Source organism: Oncorhynchus kisutch, linkage group LG15 (genome assembly GCF_002021735.2).
Source record: "Oncorhynchus kisutch isolate 150728-3 linkage group LG15, Okis_V2, whole genome shotgun sequence".
In the NCBI taxonomy this organism is placed as follows: domain Eukaryota; kingdom Metazoa; phylum Chordata; class Actinopteri; order Salmoniformes; family Salmonidae; genus Oncorhynchus; species Oncorhynchus kisutch.
The window spans coordinates 71331421-71348216 of NC_034188.2; the positions used below are offsets into that span (position 1 = coordinate 71331421).

The 16796-nt window shown below is 42.4% G+C and overlaps 1 protein-coding gene across 13 annotated transcripts in view; it reads right to left on the reverse strand.

Annotated features, from left to right (window-relative positions):
• Window positions 1-14110: 14110 nt before the first annotated feature.
• The window catches only part of LOC109905816 (unconventional myosin-XVIIIa), a 159594-nt gene continuing 156908 nt past the window's right edge, over window positions 14111-16796 (reverse strand). For 11 of the 13 annotated variants that reach the window (XM_031791034.1, XM_020503439.2, XM_031791033.1 and 8 more), the window contains one exon: window positions 16430-16544. Coding sequence is in view for 1 of the 13 variants with exons in the window: in XM_031791036.1 (XP_031646896.1) it covers window positions 16388-16544 (157 nt within the window). In the remaining 12 variants the exon portion in view is untranslated. Of the gene's footprint in view, window positions 16545-16796 lie in introns of all 13 variants that reach the window. The other 2 variants (XM_031791036.1, XM_031791026.1) reach the window with 2 other exon arrangements.

The window sequence follows — 16796 nt, forward strand, 5'->3', positions numbered from 1 at the left end:
TACTCTCAGAACTGCATGTGCACAGTGAGTATTAATACTCTCAGAGCTGCTTGTACACCGTGAGTATTAATACTCTCAGAGCTGCATATACACGGTGCGTATTAATACTATCAGAGCTGCATGTGCACAGTGAGTATTAATACTCCCAGAGCTGCATGTACACAGTGAGTATTAACAGCCATAGAGCTGCATGTACACAGTGAGTATTAATACTCTCAGAGCTGCATGTACACAGTGAGTATTAACAGTCTCAGAGCTGCATGTACACAGTGAGTATTAACAGTCTTAGAGCTGCATGTACACAGTGAGTATTAACAGTCATAGAGCTGCATGTACACCGTGAGTATTAACAGTCTTAGAGCTGCACGTACACAGTGAGTATTATTACTCTCAGGGCTGCATGTACACAGTGAGTATTAACAGTCATAGAGCTGCATGTACACCGTGAGTATTAACAGTCTTAGAGCTGCATGTACACCGTGAGTATTAACAGTCTTAGAGCTGCATGTACACCGTGAGTATTAACAGTCTTAGAGCTGCACGTACACAGTGAGTATTATTACTCTCAGGGCTGCATGTACACAGTGTGTATTAATACTCTCAAGGCTGCATGTATACAATGTTATCATGTTAACATCTCTGCTGCTTACTGTATCACAGTAGTGGCCATATTAAATTGACCCACAATGGCAATTTACTCTGAATCGGTGTACAATCAGTGTACCATCATCCTTTCAGTTAGACTTTTTTTAAATGATAAATAATTAAGCCTATTTTAATATTTGATCTATTTGATCTATGGCAAGGTATAGAATAGAAACATGATTAGGGTGGTTCTGGAGTTGAAAATGCAGAGAGAGAACCATTGTCCTGTTTGCCATGCCAATCACATCACATGCTGCACGACTGCATTACCTTTGGGATTCAAACTCTAATGGAAAACATCACAGACACTGAATATCATATGAAACCACATGTCATTCCTGCGCCGTAGTCAGAGTAGCCTACTGCATGGAGAATTATTAAAGCACTGTAGAGGAGAGTGGGATAAGTTGAGACATTTTTTATATTCAGCATCACTCCATCAAGGGAAATATAGGAGTCTTTGTAACAAAGATATCTACATATATTTCAGGATGTTGTGTATCCCTGTAAATTAATGTAAACATTGCAGTTTTAAAAACATAGCTTGTCCAAAAAAAGTGGTCTCTTGGCAGAACAAGTTGAGCCGTGGGACAGGGTAAATTAAGCCAACTACACATTTCTGTACTGAATGTAATATTACCACACATTTTTAAAACCATGTCTATCTTTATTTCCCAAATACAATTCAACACAATCACAATCACTTTTAGTGTTTTAATAATTTTAAGTATATTTTAACACAGGCTTAACACCTAACAAATACTTTGTACTTTTTACATAGGCCAAGCCCTGTTGTTACCTCATATCCCAGTGAAAATGCCTTGCATTAAGCCTGGGAAGACGCTTCAATTTGCTCAGCTTGCCATTGGTTCAAGTTACCCCAAGGTAAACTGTTTGACTATATTAGCACACGCAGCTTCAAGGATGCACTATCTTGATAGGTTTAGGACCTCATATTGAAGCTTATTGAGACCCACATTGATGTATAGAACAATATTAATTTTGTGTATGTGGATGAGCAAAGCCCAAAGAGTTTGGCTTTAAAAAAAAATATCACCACAGAGACCAGGCACACACTCAGGTCCAGAGTGGTGCTGAACATCACAGAGCCCTCTGAACCTACTTCAACACCATGTGCTGTAGTTGTGTCTTAGAGTGCGATCTTACACGGGACAAGTCAGAGAACCTTTAATTACACAGTCTTTGAAGCCGGCTGTGAAGAGTTGAGCTTTGAGTCCAGACCTGTTTTATTCACTAATTAATGTCTTTGTGGTGCTCTCAGGCGCCAGCGGCCCTCTCTGTCAGCTGTCTGTCTGCCTGTCTGTCTGTCTGAGAGAGAGAGAGAGAGAGAGAGAGAGAGGTCCTGTCTTCTCCCTGTCCCAAAGGGCCGACACCTGGGACCTCCTGGCTCCTGTTCCATCTGCTCTGATAGCCGCCTCCTACAGTATTTATGTGTGTACTTCATTTCCACTTGTAATAGATGCTAAAGGACCTGGCTGGCACACAGTGCAGTTGGCTGGAGAGAGAGAGAGAGAGAGAGAGAGAGAGGGAGCGTGCTACTCTATAACAGGAAGGATTAACTCCATTTGAGAAGCCACATAATCAATACAGGGGAATGTATGAATTGAAGTGGTTTGCTTCTGAACCCGTGTTGGTCCCTTCGTGGTGGAATCTGGAAAAGGAACCATAACAGGATGATTGTTCATCACGGTCTATTAACCTGTTCCACTTGCATGTATCATATCATCAGTGTTTTAACATGTGTTCTAGTAAAGACTGTGCAGCACTGTGCTGTGTTCAGTCAGTGCACAGGGATAATCGCAATACTACAAAAAACTTGCAGCTCTTCTGCCACCTCCCCCTCCTTCTCCACTTGAGGTATCAAAAGCCATGGGCACAAGTCCTGGGGGTTGCCATGGTTACAAAGGCGCCCAGTGGGTTTGGGCATACCATCGAGGGCCCCTCACCTCTTCCAACAAAAAACGAATATCAGAGTGGCATACAGTTTGTTCGCTATAGCCCCGGACGCACAGTGCTGAGGCTTTTATGACTTCAAAGCTCGGGAGCTCTGAGACCTTTATCAGGCAGAGAGAAAACTAAAGCAAGGCATTCTTAAGCCCGGTTGACATTCAGAGTTTCCTCCCTCCCTCAGACCCATAGCAACAAGAATAATTCACCTCTCCTGACCACAGTGTCTGTTTCCTCATCTCACCCATAGGCTGACAGCTGACGGCACGCTCATCGCTTAAAGGACGGAAAAATCTCCTTAATTTTGCTCTTGACTTGAGCCCACTTAAATGAATAGACGCCCTGTTATGGTCAGAGCAATAGCTTCTGTCCTCTTTAATGTGCTCCGTCATGCAGGGCTCAAACAGGCTGCCTGACTCAGACAATGGGCCAGAAACACACAGGCTATTTATAGAGGCCCATTGTGGTGTTCCACAAGGTGCAGGTTATATATTTCAGTACATTATAGACTCTAGGCCAACCTGAAATTACACCCTTTGCCCTATTTAGTGCACTATTTCCCCCCTTTATAGTGCCTAAATAAAGCCTTGATAGTGCCTATATAAAGCCTTGATAGTGCCTATATAAATCCTTTATAGTGCCTAAATAAAGCCTTGACAGTGCCTATATAAATCCTTTATAGTGCCTATATAAAGCCTTTATAGTGCCTATATAAATCCTTTATAGTGCCTATATAAAGCCTTTATAGTGCCTATATAAAGCCTTTATAGTGCCTATATAAATCCTTTATAGTGCCTATATAAAGGCTTGATAGTGCCTATATAAATCCTTTATAGTGCCTATATAAATCCTTTATAGTGCCTAAATAAAGCCTTTATAGTGCCTATATAAATCCTTTATAGTGCCTATATAAAGCCTTGATAGTGCCTATATAAATCCTTTATAGTGCCTATATAAAGCCTTTATAGTGCCTATATAAATCCTTTATAGTGCCTATATAAAGCCTTTATAGTGCCTATATAAATCCTTTATAGTGCCTAAGTAAAGCCTTGATAGTGCCTATATAAATCCTTTATAGTGCCTAAGTAAAGCCTTGATAGTGCCTATATAAATCCTTTATAGTGCCTATATAAATCCTTTATAGTGCCTATATAAAGCCTTTATAGTGCCTATATAAATCCTTTATAGTCCCTAAATAAATCCTTTATAGTGCCTAAATATAGCCTTTATAGTGCCTATATAAATCCTTTATAGTGCCTATATAAAGCCTTTATAGTGCCTATAAATCCTTTATAGTGCCTAAATAAAGCCTTTATAGTGCCTATATAAAGCCTTTATAAAGCCTATAGGGTGATTAAGGACCTACCTGCCTCACTCACTGTGATTGGTTCTCCCCCCAGGTCACAGATTTAAGTTTGGCCCAATCGTTGGCAAGCTGCTGTGTGAACTGAGTCATGGGAGAAGTGCCCTCCTATGACCTCTCCCACTTCAGAATCAGACTCTTCCAAGCCCACTCCAAGTCAGCACTGTAGGATCGGGTTCGCTGGCTATAGCAACAAAGATTTCAATGCACCAAACAGCACAAAGAATAACTGAAAGATAGCAATGGTCTTAACCATTTTCTCAGGAACCAGAGCTTTAAAAAATGAAGAAATGTAAGGTTTTCATACCAGTGTGGCTGAATCCTACACAAACAATGGCCGCTGGCAAATAAAGACTAGCTTTTCTAGATAATCATTGAGAAATCATACTCTCATAGCTTCTACTTAGACCTGGGACCCATTCTGCATCATTTCAAACCAGACCAATAATAACAATAGTAATAATAATTTATTACATTTGTCAAGCACTTTTAATTATACAAGAATAATCTCAAAGTGCACAAAATAAAAGATAAAATGACAAAACATCCATTATATAACAACATCATGAAAGCAACAATCAAAGTCTAAAAGGAAGACCATAATGGGAGGCCTGCTGATAGAGGTGAGTCTAAAGTCCAACTATAACATTGTTGTAAGACTGTAAACGCGTTAATCTGTGACAAATGGTCTTAAATTTAAAAAACGTCACCCTTATTGGCTTGTATGATTTTATGCATCACTACCTCCTACCTCCTCACTCCCCCGAATGAGGCCTTTTTCAAGCGAAGCACATAGTTAAAAAGACATCAGCCGTGGAACCATTTGTCTTTGCGCAGCCAGCTGTGTGTGCAGTGTGTGTGCAGTGTGTGTGCAGTGTGCAGCCGTCAGTGGCTCGTGTGTGCCTCTGCCTGTACCTATTTTCCCATGTAAACATTTGAATCACTAACCAGCCAGCCTGTTACAATGGTTGCCAACCACTGCCATCAGCGGGAATAAGAAAATGGTATAGCGAGACGTAGAGAGATCAGCGCACCACTCAGTCTCTTGGCTCTAAGTGACTTTGAATTGATAGAAAATTAGGAGACCATTAAACATGCAAACGCAAATATTCACCCAGCAATATTCAGGGGGAAAGGACACACTGGGTCATCTATTTCCAAACATGTATGTATGGGATACGCTTTTAAGAAGAAGAGTAACATTTGAAAGTAGTGCCCTTTTTCTGCTTCTCTATAATCAGCTAGCCAGCTTCATGGTTCTGGGTCCTAGCGCCTTTTTTTGTCACAAATACAAGTTCATGTAATTTGGTTGAATGATCCCTTTAAGCACTTGTCAAATGATAATGATGGTCTGTCAGTGGGCATTTAGAATTTAACCTTAGGTAATCAGACATAGGCCATGTTATAGTATAGGCAGAGAAACCTGTGCTGACAGGAAAGGGGGGCTGGTGGTTCTGGAATGAATGTAGCCTGAGAGGACAAGCCACCATGAGGAACCATAAGCTCACCCTTGTTGCTGCCAATACAACAGGGAGAAACAGGGAGAAATGTAGCTCAGAGAATGACAGGAAACTCACACTGATAGCAGCTTTTTCCACATCACCACACTACTAGAAGGCGGTAACACAGACAGATAAACAAGAACTGTTTAAAAATGATCTCCTCTCAGGAGGGTTATTTGTCCTATCTGTCAGGTAGGTTCAGAGGTTAAGAATGGTGTTCCTATCAGATAGAACACCTGCCATGAATCTGAAAAGATGTGCTTAAGGGTCTTAAGGTTTTCATCTCTGATTTGCATATTCAAATATTTTTCTACCACTGCTTCAATGCCAATAGAGCGATGGCTGATCATTTTCACCAATCAGAGCTCTGTCAGCTTCCATGTAAGATAAAACAACTAGCATAACACAGATTCCACTCAGTGTGTTTTCCTTTCATTCCCCCCCCCCTCTCTGTCTGCCCCCATCTGTCACAAGACTTCTAAACAGGCCCAGATGTGTCGGAGTCTTAAGAATAAAAACAAATGTGCGAGAGTCAGAAAGCACAAAATGACTGTCAACTATGAGAGTGAATGCTAGGTACTGTGCTGTGAAAATGTTTTTGCCTCCTTTCTGATTTTCTCTATTTTTGCATATTTTTACACTGAATGTTATCAGATCTTCAACCAAAACCTAATATTAGATAAAGGGAACCTGAGTGAACAAATAACACAGTTGCATACTTATTTAATTAATTTAATAAACAAAATTATGAAACACCCAGTGCCCTTGTAAAAAAGTACTTTCCCCCTTGAACTCAATAACTGGTTGCACCACCTTCAGTTGTAATGACTCCAACCAAAAGCTCCCTATAGTTGTTGATCAGTCTTTCACATCGCTGTTGAGGAATTTTGGGCCACTCTTGCTTGCAGAACTGCTTTAACTCAGCAACATTTGTGGGTCAATTAAGATCCTGCCACAACATCTCAACTGTGATTAGGTCTGGACTTTGATTAGCCAATGCCAAAACATAAAATGTGTTGCTTTTCAGCCATTTTCATGTAGGCTTGAATTTGTGTTTTGGACCATTGTCTTGCTGCATGACCCAGCTGCACTTCAGCTTCAGCTCACACACGAATGGCCTGACATTCTGCTGTAGAATTCTCTGATACAGAGCAGAATTCATGGTTCGTTCAATGATGGCAAGTCATCCAGGTCCTGAGGCAGCAAAGCATCCCCAAACCATCACACTACCACCACCATGCTTGACAGTTGGTATGAGGTTTTTACTGCGGAATGCATTGTTTGGTTTTTGCCAGACATAATGGGACCCATGTCGTCCAGTTCTACACGCAAAATTGGACCAAAATTCCTCCACCGCGATGAGCGAGACTAAATGTGGCACAACCCGTTATTGAGTGTAAGGGGGCAATTACCTTTTACACAGGGGAATTGGGTGTTGCATAACTTTGTTTATTAAATAAACGAAATAAGTATAATAAGTATATTTTTTGTCATTGTTCACTCAGGTTCCCTTGATCTAATATTAGGTTTTGGTTAAAAAAATAGAGAATCAGAAAGGGCAAATACTTGCTCACGGGACTGTAGCCATGGAAATGACTGGGATCTGGAAGAATTTGTGCAAGGTAAATGGAATGGTGTGAGTAATGAGGGGTAGTCTAGGCACCTGTCTCAACTACTAACAGATAACATCTTCCTCTTCATTACCTGTTATCAAAATAGCATCAAGGTGACAACTGGAAACAGTCCCCTCATACTGAAGACCAGATGGGGGGGAAATAAGTCATGCTATGAGACATCCATAGGCTGGTTACATTTTGGTTTGTTTTCATTTAGAACACATGATAATGGAAATGTTGTGTTTACCACACGATAAGCTGTGATTTGGCCTTTAGCACGTACAGGTTGTGTTTGTCTATTAATATTCAAATGAGTTTGAGTTTGGGTGTTTCAAGGGCTACTCTACTTCACTTAAAACAATTACCTTTTGGGTGGTAGTCATTCTGGACTTGAAAGATTCGTTTCGTAAGCATACTCCGCTTGCTTGGAGCTAATGTCATCAGTTGTTGTTTTTACAAACATAATTATATTTGACATTAAAATGCAACATTTTCAAGTGATAAATGAATCCAAAGTTTGAATTAACCTCATAACTCAAAATGTACAATGTAACTTCTAAACATGTTGCATAGTGTGGCAAATGTATCCATATCTTATATGTTAGATACTCCACTGTGAAGATCATGGTATAAAAAGGTCAGAATGAGGTGAAACTGAGAGAAAATGCTATTTCATAATGTAAACTGAGGAACAATCCCAATGAGAAGTTAAGTCATCTTAAATACGGTGAAATCTGTGCAGTAAGTACAGTATTGTTTTTAGACCTTTTGATGACCTCACCACCATCTGTAATGTAAAAAACAGAGTCCTTTTGAGGTAAACCACTGCCATATGGTCAAGGCCCTCCCACACAAAACCCCAGAGGTGAGCATTGGCGTAAGGTCATGCAAAGCTCCAGGCTCCAAGCATGGCGTCAGTTGGCCCACCTATTTCCATGATTAACAGTATCCATGGGTTACTGAGCTGCTGGGCATCCACAATCCACCATCCATCCACCCACCATGCCCTGTTAGGGACCTACGGGGGAGGAGGATGAAGCAGGAGGGCAAGGGAGAGGTCTCCAGGGCATGATGGTTGTGGGAGGTTAAAAACTCAAGGCATTCTGCCTGCCTGCAAACAGAGTGGGAGGAATCACACACATCCATGTGGTGAAGTAGTTACAGGAACTGGACAGAACAATACACATATAGGGAAAGGCAGGGAATTCCAACTCACTGTTTGCTGCTCTTAGCCCAAGGGTGATGTTTCAATTCAGCTCATTTGATAAAGCCAGGTTGGTCAGCATGGGTTAAATTGAGAATTCAGAGGTAGGGTCGCGTTACTTGGGCGGGTCAGGAGTAAGATTGAGCCAGCTTAGGGTTGGGGTTTGGGTTGACACTAGGGCTAGGGTTAGGGTTTTGGTGGAGGCTGGGGTTAGGGTTGTGGTAGAGGCTAGGTTTAGGGTTGTGGTGGAGGCTGGGGTTACGGTTGTTGTAGAGCCTGGGGTGAGGGTTGTGGTGGAGGCTGGAGTTAGGGTTGTGGTGGAGGCTGGAGTTAGGGTTGTGGTGGGGGCTAGGTTTAGGGTTGTGGTAGGGGCTAGGTTTAGGGTTGTGGTGGAGGCTGGAGTTAGGTTTGTGGTGTAGGCTGGGGTTAGGGTTGTGGTGGAGGCTAGGTTTAGGGTTGTAATGGCTGGAGTTAGGTTTGTGGTGGAGGCTGGAGTTAGGGTTGTGGTGGAGGCTGGGGTTAGGGTTTTAGTGGAGGCTGGGGTTAGGGTTGTAGTGGAGGCTGGAGTTAGGGTTGTGGTGGAGGCTGGGGTTAGGGTTGTGGTAGAGGCTGGAGTTAGGTTTGTGGTGGAGGCTGGAGCTAGGGTTGTGGTGGAGGCTGGGGTTAGGGTTGTAGTGGAGACTGGGGTTAGGGTTGTGGTGGAGGCTGGAGTTAGGGTTGTGGTGGAGGCTGGGGTTAGGGTTGTGGTGGAGGCTAGGTTTAGGGTTGTGGTGGAGGCTGGGGTTAGGGTTGTGGTGGAGGCTAGGGTTGTGGTAGAGGGTAGGGTTAGGTTCGTGGTAGAGGCTAGGGTTAGGTTTGTGCCAAAATTATGGCATAACCCTAACCTTTGTCCACATCCCAGATCAACACTAACACTGGCCTCAGACTCAACCACGAACCCTAACCCCAGCCTCCACGTCAACACTAACTCCAGCCTCCACCACAAAACCAACTCCAGCCTCCACCACAACCCTAACCCTAGCTTCATGTCCACATCCCAGTTTCACCCTAAACGTAGCCTCAACCACAACCCTAACCCTAATTTGGAATAACCCTTACTTTGGTTTATCCTACTTTTATTCTACTTTTGATCCTACTTTTCTCTTGACCCAAGGTGCAGGAGCCTGACTCAATTTAATCACTGTTCGTCAGGTTGATGAATATGTTGAGTAGTTTGACTAACATAGCCTAAACGCTGTTGCTTTGCCTGCCTTCAGAGAACCATGGGGGTGGATGGAGTGGTTTATGATGTCATAGTTTACTCCTGAAGGGGGGATGGATAGGGAAAGGAGAACCAAACCGTAAAATAAGAGCTTCAGATGAATATCCTAACAAATACTAGGAGGACTGGCCAGGTACGTATTGATGGTGCATTGATTCATTGATCTTGGTGTTTATGGTGCGTTGAGGACTGCACTGCATGGTGCAAAATGGCCAATCAATATCCCATTCTTTAGTCCCTTACTAAATTGCATAGCAAATGTAAAGTACTGCATGACATGTCATTGGACAGCTGATTAAACCGTTTTTTGTTGCTTCCAGACAACACTGACCACCACACAGAGACAGACCAGGCAGGACCACACAGTACTATTCCTCCTGACCGTCTCCTCCCTTCTAGTTGAAGATGAAACATTATCGAACAGCTTGCATGTCAGAGGAAATGACAGTTGCGCTGGGCAGTGTGCAGTTGATGTGGCAGGGGGGTGAGAAGCAGGGGTCACGAGTCAGCCAAAACACAAGGGCCTGTCACGAGTCAGCCAAAACACAAGGGCCTGTCACGAGGAGGCCCAGGAGGAAGGGGATACAGCAGCATTTGGAAGTGTAATGAGCTTGGTGGCACTGTTGCCGGGAGACAAGGAGAACACTGAAGGCATTAGATGCTTTAAGATCTCCTTGTCACCACCAAGGGTAGGAGCCATGCTTGCCTCCTATTCCCCGCCAAACCTCCCTCCTTTCCTCCCATTCCTGCCAAACCTCCCTCCTTTCCTCCCATTCCCCGCCAAACCTCCCTCCTTTCCTCCTATTCCCCGCCAAACCTCCCTCCTTTCCTCCCTTTCCCCGCCAAACCTCCCTCCTTTCCTCCCATTCCCTGCCAAACCTCCCTCCTTTCCTCCTATTCCCCGCCAAACCTCCCTCCTTTCCTCCCATTCCCCGCCAAACCTCCCTCCTTTCCTCCCATTCCTGCCAAACCTCCCTCCTTTCCTCCCATTCCCCGCCAAACCTCCCTCCTTTCCTCCTATTCCCCGCCAAACCTCCCTCCTTTCCTCCCTTTCCCCGCCAAACCTCCCTCCTTTCCTCCCATTCCCTGCCAAACCTCCCTCCTTTCCTCCTATTCCCCGCCAAACCTCCCTCCTTTCCTCCCATTCCCCGCCAAACCTCCCTCCTTTCCTCCCATTCCCTGCCAAACCTCCCTCCTTTCCTCCCATTCCCTGCCAAACCTCCCTCCTTTCCTCCCATTCCCTGCCAAACCTCCCTCCTTTCCTCCCATTCCCCGTCAAACCTCCCTCCTTTCCTCCCATTCCCCGCCAAACCTCCCTCCTTCCTTCCCTCCCATTCTTCGCCATCCCTTCATCTTATTTCTCCCACCCTCCCTCCTCTCTCCCATTCCCCACTCTCCTGTCCCCATCTTATCCTTCCATTCCCACTATCCTTTCCTCCCCTCTTCTTTCTCTCTCTGGCAAGGGTAACTACCAAATGGGCACTATTTTGGGCACTATTTCATTATTCTAATGAATAGTGTGCTACACTGATTCAAGAGGTGGGAGTTAGTAATCTACTGGACAGAAGTAGGTTATTTTCCAGTCAGGGAAAACTAGCTCTAGCAATAGCAAAGAATCCAAGAGAGTAACCTCCGCCTCACACACATTTCAATTCAGTTCTATCTGAAAAGAGGGAGAAATATAATTGCAGGAAACCCAGGAAGAGGACTCTGCATGACACTCTGCTAACACAATCAGAGTCCACCCACAGGCCTCAGCGCCAGTCTAAGAGTGTGTTCATACGTGAGACAATTAGAGCATGACATAACACTAATGTTGTGCCTTAAAACAGTTGGGCAGATAAAGACATTGGATTTGTGAGAAGAATCCTGTAGCATAGAGGGGATGCCATTCTGGAATGTCGGAATTCTGGACGTCATTCTGGAATGTCGGAATTCTGGACGTCATTCTGGAATGTCTGAATTCTGGACGTCATCCTGGAATGTCTGAATTGTGGACGTCATTCTGGAATGTCTGAATTCTGGACGTCATTCTGGAATGTCTGAATTCTGGATGTTATTCTGGAATGTCTGGATTCTGGACGTCATTCTTGAATGTCTCAATTCTGGACGTCATTCTGGAATGTCTGAATTCTGGACGTCATTCTGGAATGTCTGGATTCTGGATGTTATTCTGGATGTCATTCTGGAATGTCTGGATGTTATTCTGGAATGTCTGGATTCTGGACGTCATTCTGGAATGTCTGAATTCTGGATGTTATTCTATAATGTCTTGATTCTGGATGTCATTCTGAAATGCAAATGTGGTACTTAGACATTTCCAAGAAATTATAAAGTATTACCTTGTCAAACTGGGTGCAAGGACATCAAACAAGAGCAGGCTTTTAAAACTGTTCAAGGTATTCTTCATACATAATTGTAATTCCTTGCAATATTTTATAAGATCTTTGTCATAATTACTCTTTGATCTTGATGAATGAATCTCAATAAAAACATTCCCTACCAGAAGGTACGATGAAGAAGATCAATCAAACTCAAATAACGGCATCACAAGCTTTCCCACTTATTCAAGTCTATAATTATTTGCGATTAAGTCTTAATTCCAAACACACTTTCACAGGAAAAGTTTAACATGAGAAATGTACACTGTTATTTCATGAAAAATAATAAGCATAAGTGATTCATAGCTTTTTATATTTTAAATTAACATTTCAGTTTCAATGAAAGCTTCTGACGTGTGTGAACCAGATACGTCAAGCATCCATTTAGCACCTGCCATCTAGTGGCATTTTACTTGACATTAACAACCTATTAATACACATCATGTGTCAAATAAATCACTGCTAAAATGCCATGGGCATATTGATAGAAATAATTTAGTGATTTTATGTAGGCTACAGTATTTAGTAATGTTATGACTGACTAAAGGCCTATAACATGGCACAACACCAATAATCAGAGATGTCATCCTCTTTGCTTTTGATAATTACTCATTGGCTTGGCTGAGAGGCAGTCATTTGTGCCCTAAGTGCCCCATACCTTTCATACAAAAACAAAGCAGACCTGTCGCCCAGTCTTTAAACTCATTAACATGAGATAGAATTGGATACTTTGTCCTCGCATCTTTCCTGGAACAGAACCTCTAATGGCTGTATTTCTGATCACAGCAGGAGAGGAGCCACAGAGTTAAATGAGGGGTACAATGCATGGCACCAACTACGCCCAAATCAAAATATGAGATTGAATATTGAGCGCTTGACAGATTAGATATTGCTCCTTCCCAAATGTAAATCCATTGTCCTTCTAGCATTTTCCAGAACGATTTCTATCTTGTCAGCAATTCTCAAAGACCAGACAATTATATGACAGTGCTACAATAGAATAAGGCCCATCATAAAAATATTGCTCATTGACATTCTTCACAGTTATAGTGTTCCCCTATATAGGTCCATGGAGAGTTATGTCTTGTGTGTTGTGTATTGCATCATTTCAAAGACAATTATGTGTGTGAATGAAAGGTACAGTACATTATACTAGAGTTGTATCATATTTTAGTGCTGAAGGACATTGTGCGACCACTTTTCAAACACAGTCAACTACAATGAGAGAGACCGTGATTGAGTGGCTACTTTAGGAACTAGAGTGCGGTAGCCCTGTTGTAGAGAACATGTATTGATTCTGAACAATGGTATTTGGAAGGTGCAGGATTAAAAGGTCTCCTTGGCCATGTGGGCATGGCTGTCGTATTTGATAATGGTGGAAAGGGTGATTATGATTTCTGTCAATGGTTATCTGTTGGGACATACAGTAATGTAATGCTACAATGGGCCCTTTTGTTCTTCGGCGTTAGCAGTAATTGCCTATCTGCTGCACCGTGCCTCCAGTTACATAGGGAGATGATGATTGTCAAAGACTAACCAAGGAACCTTCCTGTTTTGGTACATACAGTAATTGTAATTAAGTACATATAAGTACAATGGGCTTCCATTGGTTCAGTTCAGTACTCGGCTATCAGTTGCACCTTGCCCCTATAGTTACGTACAGTACGTAGAATGCTAACATAATGGTGGAAACTGATGGCATTTACTGTGGTGGTTGTGGCGTCTCCCACACAGTAATCAAAGTTTCCCTGCTAATAGCTGTTGTGTTGAAGATGATGAAGAAAGCACTATGCTTCGCAATCCATTTCTCTTTGCTCTGATAATCATTTGCCATCAAAACATACACAAGAGAGGGAAAAGATTTCTTTGGAAACAAGATAAAGGCCAAAGCCAATTGAACTTGTGTTCCTGATTTGAAAGGCCTCAGAGTCAGGGTCAGTGATACTGTTGACCATTCTCAAATCTGTAGAAAACAGTGGATGCATCAGAGAACAGAATTTATTTTGATTTGCCTTTCATTAAAAAAAATACCACAGTATGCCCTCCAGAAATGTTAAGTGGGAGACTATTTTCTAATGTGCATATTTAAGTCTGAAAAGACAGATAGGAGCTTGGAGGCTGAAACACCAATGCAGAAAATGTCAAACAAAAACCCACAGAGAAAATAAAATTACAGTCTGAGTCATCATTTATTTACAATATATTAAACTGTAATGCAAAATTACTCATAATAAGTGGTCATTTTGTTCAATAACGAAAATAAAAATATACTATTTTGAAAGCTAGCATGAATCAGTACAGATATTCATATACATATTAATGTGTACAGTCAGCAATGTTATGTTGGCTCATTTCTTTGTTTTGCCTGGTGTTTACATGGTTTAAGAGTATCATAAAACAAGATCATAAAACAGTTTACAATTTATTTTAAAACTCATGTTGACTGCATAGAGCAGGGTTTCCCCAACTTGGTCCTGGGCCCCCCCTGGGTGCACGCTTTGGTTTTCCCCCCAGCACTACACAGCTGATTCAAATCACCAACTCATCATCAAGCTTTGATCATTTGAATCAGCTGTGTAGCGCTCGGGCAAAAACCAAAACGTGCACCCTGGCAGGCCCCAAGACCGAGTTGGGGAAACCCTGGCATTGAGGAAAAAGGTGATAGGTGTGTCTTTAAAAAGCATTTATAATACAAACGCACCAAACTTCTCCCTTCACGCAAAGTATCAACAAAATCCTTTCAGCCCCACTTGCCATGTACAGGTGGATAATACACATTTTGGCAGGCCTGCTCAATTCATTAACGCTAATTCATAAATACTAAAGAGACAGCCGAAGGGTTCAATGTAACACCAAGCAACCGTAAAAGCATGGGTCTTTAATATCTTCCTGGTTAAACTGCTGCTCTGTTATGAACAGTAGCATTGGTTCAGGACAGAATACTGATGAATCCTACATGACAAATAGGCTTCAGAGACACTGAAAAGGATTTGAATGCATTATATCCAGTTTACAGAGTGGTGATGCAACACAGGAGGGTTGAACATGCGCGTTGAGGAACCCAAATCCTCACCATGTGTAATCCAGTATGGTTTATCAGAAAAAGAAAACATGTGGGTGTTGAAGTATATATAAACTAAAGGCAAACCACCATAAAGCATGGTGTTCAATATCGTTCCCTTTGGAAAGCAAACATCAAATGGAGAGAAAAAAATGAGTGAAAAGCACGAGAACAACAACAACCACAACGACAGAAAGAGAAAGAAAAACAGCTGAGCCAAAGACTCTCACCCCAAAAGCATTTCTGCAAAGTACTTAGTTCAATTCAAGTTGAAATAAAAGGCAAGGCATTTCATAGGGTATGCTACGCTCCAACCTCCTGGAAATTCATTTTCTTGATGGCAGGACTCTCGAAAACAAATGATCTTCTTTCAAACATCAAAACAAAAAGATGGGAAAAAGAAGAGAAGGGCTAAACTTTCATCACAAAGCAGTTTGGTGATGCAGTTCTCTTCTGTTGTCTTCCTGTTAGGAAACATTATTCTCCTGCTAAAACAAGCAATACAAAACAAGCAGTTGAGCCGATGAAAGCGTCTTCTTTCAGGGGGGTGGCGCGGCACTGCAGCCAGAATCTAAGCACAGCTGTAGAGGACCCTATGTACTGTATATCAGCGGCACTTCTCCCAAAAATAAACTCTGGTCTTTTTACCAGGACTCAGATAAGCAATAACACAGTGTACACATATACTTGATAAGCAATAACACAGTGTACACATATACTTGATAAGCAATAACACAGTGTACACATCTACTTGATAAGCAATAACACAGTGTACACATCTACTTGATAAGCAATAACACAGTGTACACATCTACTTGATAAGCAATAACACAGTGTACACATCTACTTGCAACAAAGGCCTTTTTGGTACTTATTTCCTCCGTCTTTTTTTGCTAGATTTTTTTTCTTTCTGGTCCCCCGATGCAGTGATAAAACACAAGGGAACACAGCTAGTTCTTTGGCTCAGTTACAACCATGATGACGATGACAGAGTCTAGGAAGTAGGAGACGATGGCGCCAGCCAAGCAGCAGCTGTCCTCATGCAGCCAGCAGAGACAGGAGAGACAAGACATTATTAATGGAGGTGCTGTTCAACTGGAGGGGCCAGATCCAAGATGGAGACATTGTCACATGTGACTGGTGAAATACACTAAGAGATGGTTGGCCCAGTGGAGAGTGAGAGAAACCATTAGTGTTGTGTACTGTACACTGACGTACTGCTCTAGACCTTAGCAATGCAAGCTGCTTTGTAACAGTAGAATAATAATGATAGTGTATAGTATCATTGCCATGTTGCAGAGTTAGAAGAACAGTAGAGTGGTTGTGTGTGATGACAGCACCACAGGGGCCCTCTCAACATGCAGGGTTTGTTGGCTGGTGTGTGAACTATGTTGTCTCAGAGGGCTTGTCTTCGCTGTCACTGTTGTTCAGGTAGCTGCCCCGTGTGTTTCTGGAGCGGTAGGACCCTCGGGACACACCACCTTTTTTTTCTTCCTCTTCTTCGTCAGATTTGTCAAAGCAGAACCGTCTTCGGCTAGGAGGACTGGAGGGAGAGAAAGAAGCAATGACAGGTCCTGAGGATAGTTACACAGTGGAGCATGATCATTACCAAACATTGATCAAATGTTCTTATCTTTTATGCAATGTTACACATATTGTGCTTCAACCAACTAAATGTGCACAAACACATGGACGGAAGCATACTACCATAGCTCTAGTTATAAAACTACATTTTTAGACACAAAAAAGTACACTTATTCCACAGAGAGCATGTGATGGAGTATGGTTCTGGTTT